We start from the raw sequence: 7,292 nt of genomic DNA on the forward strand, positions 1-7,292 counted from the left end.
CACACACACACACACACACACACACGCACACACACACACACACACACACAAAAATCCTCCTCAAAGAGGCAAGGCAGTGAAAAGGTCAAGAAAAACATAATTACTGCAAGTTATAGCCGCTGACTGAGGTTCTACAAGAAATTCATTTCCAGGGGATAGCCTTTTACACATGGTCCCTGCAGTGATTTAATTTTTTTAATAAATACATGACACTGTGTAACAGGCCATTAGCTGATTTTGATTTGAAGTTGCATTCAAATTGTTTTAAAACCTAATAAAGACTAGAAGGCTAGGCATTATTTTTTGATGCAACACCTTAAAATTGAATGAGAGCATAATCCAATTTTAGCATGGCTGTATTATTGAATTTTTTAAAGAGGTCTACAAAGCAAACAGATGCAAGTAAAAAAACATCATGAACCAATAAATGAAAGGCTATGAGTTTCAATATATCCTCCTGACTACCAGTAGTTCATTTTTGTCCTCTGTAGAGGACATTTCTAAACTTGAATGCAAGGGCATTCTACTGAATTAATCCTTTTGGTATCTGGAGAGGACATTTAGGGCTTTTCAATAATACCACATGTGAAGGGGTGGGACTTTTGTACGTACCTTTTTCTAATTCATAAAAACGGTGTTTATCAGTAATAACACATTTTATGGGAAGAGACAAAGAAAGTGCATAAAACCTTTTATTACCTTACAAAGACTGTGGGATAAAAAAAATGGTGATTGGACAATATTTTTTTTCCTGGTAGTCAGGTGGTTAAGCATAAAAATATCCCACTGTTAATTTAGACTAAGTGAGAGTGGCTCTACATTTCAAACTTCTAATATAATAAATATGGTGCATGGGGCATGTATAATGTGTTGGTCACAAAATATGTCATGAATGCAAGTGTAATGAATTTTTTATTTTTTTTTTGGTAATGGCTCTGATTCTCAGAAAGAAGCTGAGCTGCATTACTATGTTAAGTACAAAAGCATTTTATGGAAGTATTTTTATTTTATTATTGCAATATCAGTCTAATATAAAACAGAATACCGTATTTTTCGGACTATAAGCCGCTACTTTTTTCTCACGCTTTGAACCAAGCAGCTTACAGCCCGGTGCAGCTTTTCTGTGGATTTTTCTTCCACCACCAGGGGGCTCTTTAGCAGGAAGTGAGATTGATAGCCGCTGCATTTTAGCTTGGTGTGAAAGAATCCATGGTTCGGCGTTAATAGCAGATTTATTAAGGACACAACCCTCTGTTGCGTCTTTGTGGAAAACCGCCCAGTGCGGCTTAGATATGTACGTTTCCGGGTTTTTTTTTGTTTGTTTTTTTGTAATTTTGTGGTTACAACTTATAGTGAGGTGCGCTCTATAGTCCGGAAAATACGGTACATAAAATAAATTTCTATCTTTAAAATTTCTACTGAAAATACAAAAACAGAAGTATGCATTTAATCTCTTAAAAAATCACTATAACAAAATCAAGCCTTTCCATTTAGCTTTCTATTTGTTCGCGTAATAACTCACCAACATGAGTTCAGTGACAGCCTCCCAATTGGTGTCACCCTAGAAAATGTAAAACAGAAGAAGATATTGTAAATGTAATATTATTTAAAAATAATTATGTGGAGGATTATTTGTAAAGGCCTGACCCACTTAGTGATTATTTTGATGTTTTCTGACTTTAGTACAATATGAACTTCAAACAGTGGATCAAGTAAGACTGGTGGCACTTGGGCTAGCTTTAGTGGTATGCAAATAAATTTGGTGTTAAGAATTTCCAAAGTAAATACAAAGACAATAACAGCTTTAAAAACATCAGACCAGATAAGTAATTTAGATATGCCATCTCTTCTTTAATCATAAAGATAAGGAAGGTGCACAATATTTTGAAAACCGCCAGAAAATAATTAAGTGGAGAACTAGGACCAGGAACAAATCTTGGTAGCAGCTTCGCAAAGTTTAATTTAACCCAGATGTCAAAACATTTATCCGGGAATAACCCAAAACCCAACTTAGCTATAGTTCCAAGTTGGACATAGGAAAGACAAGGGGGATTTGCTTTTTGTTGAGCTAATTACCATCAAAATTACTGTACTTTCTTTGACTTTGATGCAAAGTAGCAGCATATTCCATACAAGTCAAAACATTGACTGGCGACTGACTTAAAAAGATACAAAACAACATATGTTTGATCTGAAAAATGTTAACTCTGTTTATCTAAATACATATGTTAAAAATAAATTGGATTTAAATTGTCTAACTGATGTAAAACAGGGAAAGTTTACCACTAAATTATTCCAATAAAGTGAGGATAAGGATATATCTAAAAAAAAAAACATTCATAAAACAGGCTAAGGAGAATCTAGAAAATTTTCTTGATTCTCTTAAGTTTAAAGGTCCCTCTCCTGAAGTTTCCCATTAAATCAAAGGGTCTTAACTATTCAGTGTCCACATGTAAGCTGGAGTAAAGCTACTGTAAGTCATGCTGAAATACATAAAGCAAAAGGTCAGGCGAAGGTCTTTAACATCAAACAAAATGAAAAGTGAGATTGTTTAAGAAGTGACCTCCCACCTAACAGTTCAGTGCTCCTCTAGTTTTTTTCCTCCTCATTACATACTTGACCTTAAAAAGAACTTCCAAAGAACTGGGTGAAGCATTCACATGTTTTCTTTGCAGGAAACCAGGTGTCTGCCTGACTGGCTGCCAGCAGAGGGTTTCCAAAGAACCCAGTCACACCACATCCATGCAGATACGTGCAATTGTTGGAGAAACAAATCAGACTCCAGTCGCAATGTGTTCTGGACACACATTTGACCAAGTTTGTTTTGCATATTCCCATTCGCATATTTGGCATTGATAGACATCTTGTAAGGAATCACAAAGCACATCAAGTCTCACTGGCTATTGGATCTGTCTTCTTGAAGAGTCCTAAATGCCCTCACTGATAAATGTGGAACAGTAAATCTGTCTCCATGCACTCCAGCGAACACAGTGCCCTCATTTTGTTCTGCTGCATGTGTTTGTGTGAGCTGTAGATGTAATAGGGCTGAGATCAAAGGTGGTCAGTGTGCAGAGGTTGTTTTAAAAGACTCTTACATGTGGCTTGAAATTCACTCACAAACATAGATGTACATTGTGACTATTATTCACTCTGCGGTGACTTGGATCTCTAAATTTATGGTCTAAATCTACTTAAAAGTTACAAGCAAGGAGAACTAAACTTAACATGAGAGCAATGGACGGGCAGCTAGAAAATATTTCTTGGATGAGTCTAGAGGAAATACATCTGAGTCAAAGTAAGAACCACTAAGGTCAGGGAAGTTGACTAACTCTAAAAGATGTTTACAGCATTCTTGTCTAATTAAAAACAAAACAAAAAAAAAACACAAAAAACAAATGCTGAATGTGAACCAAATGCTGGATCAATCAACCAGACTGGTACAATTACAAAGATTATGGTTTAATCACCTCCACAGCAGCTGGCTATGCTGATCTTCCTCCATAACAACCCATCTTAAATTCCATATAGCACTGAAAGCTATCATTAATTTCTTTAAAAATATATATATAAATATTCTTTCAGTTGTAGCAGATAGTGCCAGAAAAATCTTCAACAATAATTTATTAAATGTATGCCTTTTATTTTTCAATTTAACAGGGATGTCTCTTGGATAAGTTATAGATGCAGCAATTCCCAAACAATCACAATTAGACTGTTCTGAGCTGCTAAAAAAAGTAGCTCAATTTAATTCTAATTGTAGACAGTGGTAAGAATAGACTCTTAAAATTCTATACATTTCAACATAGTTTATGCATACGTAGGATTTTGAGGGTGTAATTATTTCTTCATAAACTCTTCTATTCTAACTTTACGTTTCTTTACTTCATAAACAACAATATGTCAGGATGTTTTCAACTTGAGGTTAAATTTAGAAGAAAAACATATATGTACCAGACCATTTCTATGTTGACACCCTTGAATTAAAAGTGTTTTCTTTTTTATCATGATCAGATGTTAACAAACTTATTGATTTCCTGTGAAGCTACCTGAAGCGTCGCGTCATTCCCTTAGAGAGCTAGCATGAAGCCTGTGTTATTTTAACACGCTTTTGTTTTACATGGTTTATTACTGTTGCTGGGAGAAACAGACAGTCCTGTTTTCAGTTTTGCTTTCAATACTTTGGTTCACTGAAAGAAAAAATGCACCTTGGCATATTCACTGGCGGTGAGAGAATAGATTCTTATTTACAGTAGCAGCCTAGTGGAAAGGACGTCAGGGAGCTGCCCCTTTCAACTCCATTTTGTACAATTGGACACTCAAACAGCAGAGAATCAAGCGTGTGGTAGACAGCGAGGAAAGCGAATGCGTTTCCCCATCAGCTTTTACAACGCATGAGCAGCTGGAAGGACATTCAAGTTAGAGGATAAATTACACTGGCCACATTTCTGCTGTTTCACCTACGCTTGAGCTGAAGCTTATTCTCAGGTTACAACCTAAAGAATATTCTCATGCAGCAATAAATCTTTCCTTTAGATTTAGTGTCGCACTTCTGAACTTGCACGCTTCTACCTAACAGTTTTAGTATTTTTCTTAAGAGATTTAGCTAAAGAAATGTCATGCATGTATTGTTGTGACACAATGAATGCTTGTGTGGTGAACTACTGGATCAAATGGGACATAATACATGTAAATGAGTGTTACCAGAGCAATTTTCCATAAATATTTAACAGTTATGAGAATAATAGAAAGCTGCTCCAAGAAAAGCATTGTAGCTGGTTATTTACTGAGGTAATTAGTACTTAGTAACCTGTTTTTGGTTGCTTGACCAGACATGGTGCTTGCAGCTCGTCTAACTCTAATTTTAAAACATTGTTGCCTTACTAAATGAGTGATACACGTTCAGTTTCCAAATTATAGCTGCCCATGTTTGTTGTGACAAGAAACACTTCTAAACAGTCAATTTTGTCATTTTTTAGTAAAAGAAAAGGGTTTAAATCTTTCAGCCAGCTGGAGGTCAGTGAGGAGCAATGGGTGAGCAGCAGTGAAGGAAAATCTTCCCAATGGGAATAGCTGGAGTTTAGTGATAGGACTGATGTTAAGTTTCTTTCTGCTTCCCCATTTTTGCCTTCATTCCTCTCTATATGCTGTTTCTGTTTATGTTTCCTGTATAGATTTTTGTTTTATCAGGTCCACGCCAATTTATTCCACATAGCCCAGTACCTCACGACTGCCTTTCTCACCGGTTTTCTCTTTGTCTTTCGCAGTTTGGCTTGTTTTAGTCATTAGCTGACATCCTGATAGCATCTCAGACACCTGTTCTCCCCTTCCAGTGCTGCTTCTCCTCATTCTCTCCCTCTAACTCTTCTTCCTTCACACTTTTTTTTTGTGTGCCTCCTCTCCTTCCCCTTATCTGTTCGACAGGTCTGGAGAGAACAAATTAGACCTACTAAATTAAGCCACACGCAGAGCTCCAGTCTAGCTTGAGGGGATTTATGTGTGTGAGTACGTGCGTGTCTGTTGAAGATAGAAAGATGCAACGCTCACACTCAAATGCAGGAGCTCTTTAAAAATTGGGTAAAACTGATCTAATGAGAAGGGCCTCAAGAATTGGTTTCTGTTCGTAATGCAAAGGGTTGTGATTATTTGACCAGAGGAGAGATTGCAAAAAAATGAGGGAGGAAGAGGAAAAAACAAAACAAAAAAAAACGCTGTAAGACTCTGAGAGGGATTGATAAGAAAGTTATTTGTGGTTTACACAGTGGCAGAGTAAGTAAGTAGGCATATTTAGGTCAGAACTTCATGATGGGGGGCTTTCACATTTCCCTGTCATCATTACAGACTGAAAGGTAGCACTCAGCGCAGGATGGTTGACTGGAGTCTATTTTAGAGTTTGAATTTCTCCAGGTGGTCCTTCCCACAGTCCAGACTCATAAGTGACACAGTTAATTGGTGACTGCAGATCAGAAAGTGAGCCTGAGTCGCTGTCTGTCTCCCAGCATTAGTCCTGTGATTCACGAGTTTAGTTTCCAACATGTAATCTGTTTCTCACCAACTACCAGCTGGGACAGGCCTGGGACACATCTGCACCGAGGTGCATCCATCTTACCAGCCAGAGAGTTAAGAGCTATGGTTCTTCAAAAAAATATAGGAATTCCTATAAACTCATTAAAAAGCTAACTAAACAGAGTTTTTTTTTTTTTTGTAGTTTGATAGTAAAATATTTATGAGAAAAATGTTGATTGGATTAAAGTTAGCAAAGGCCTATAGAGAAAGACAACTTAAGCTATCTTTTCATTGTTACTATAGAGCTTTAAACAGACCAGATCATTCCAGATAGTCCTGCCACACAGCGAAAAATACTATGTAGCACCACTACAGAGCAAGTGTAAAAGTGCGGTAATATTCACAAGCTGCAGCAGTTTTGATCTTCTCCAGGGTGAAGTTAGAGTAGCTGTTGTTCAGAAAGCAACTTTAAATCTAAGTGAGGGTCTTTATTTTCTTATGGTGTGTAATAACACCTCTGCAATATGCTCTTATGGTAATAGAAAATGACACAAAAGCTAAATGTCATCAGTAGTCTTAAGCTGCTGTAAGACACCTTAATACTTTAGGTTATACTGGAAAAATAGAGGAATAAAACAATTGTCTGTTATGATATGTTTTTTTGTTTTATTTGCTCTAAAATTTCTTGTCGATGCAATATTTTGTCCTCGATGTTAATCTAAAAGTCATGTTTTATAATTTCAGCGTGTGCTGGGCTGAATCGCAGCCTAATCATAAATATTAAGCGCAGTGAAATCGGGCGGTGGCCAGACTCAAAGGGGTTTCGGTTTGGTTGGCCCTGACTGGTGACATACTGGTTGGAAAATAAAATCCTGACATTCTTTCAGTGAGAGAAAGAGGGAGAGAGCGCACCATACCTAAGCACTAACAGGCTGCACTGACAACAACACTCCTCTGTATCAAAGCCTCTGTTGAGGAAAGAAGACTCAAAGTATTGGGATCAAAGAGGTGCTAAAAAAATGAAGCCAGAGGAAACACGAAAGGTAGAAGAAGCTTTTGAAAATGAAACCAGAGGCGTGTCAGCAGTTCATTCAGGTAGATACAACAGGGGGCCAAGACTTCAGAGGCTGCTTGTCACGGTTTGGTGTGGTTGGTGGTGAGGAGAGAAACGCTGAGACCCAGGTTACAGATGAAAATGATGATGAATTTAATGATAGTGATCAGGACAGTCCAAAACACAGGCAGCACGGCAGGAGAACTAGCACACGGCTAACTACCGGTAGCAACTG

General features: G+C 37.4%; 1 protein-coding gene across 2 annotated transcripts in view; it reads right to left on the minus strand.

Annotated features, from left to right (window-relative positions):
• pdgfd (platelet derived growth factor d) overlaps nt 1-7,292 on the minus strand; it is a 64,163-nt gene that overhangs the window by 11,746 nt on the left and 45,125 nt on the right. The window contains exon 4 of one of the 2 annotated variants that reach the window (XM_008425506.1): nt 1,523-1,561. The exons of the other annotated variant lie outside the window; for it this stretch is intronic. Within the exon in view, the coding sequence (XP_008423728.1) occupies nt 1,523-1,561 (39 nt within the window). The remainder of the gene's footprint in view (nt 1-1,522; nt 1,562-7,292) is intronic. 2 annotated transcript variants of the gene reach the window in all.

Source organism: Poecilia reticulata, linkage group LG13, assembly GCF_000633615.1.
Source record: "Poecilia reticulata strain Guanapo linkage group LG13, Guppy_female_1.0+MT, whole genome shotgun sequence".
NCBI lineage: Eukaryota > Metazoa > Chordata > Actinopteri > Cyprinodontiformes > Poeciliidae > Poecilia > Poecilia reticulata.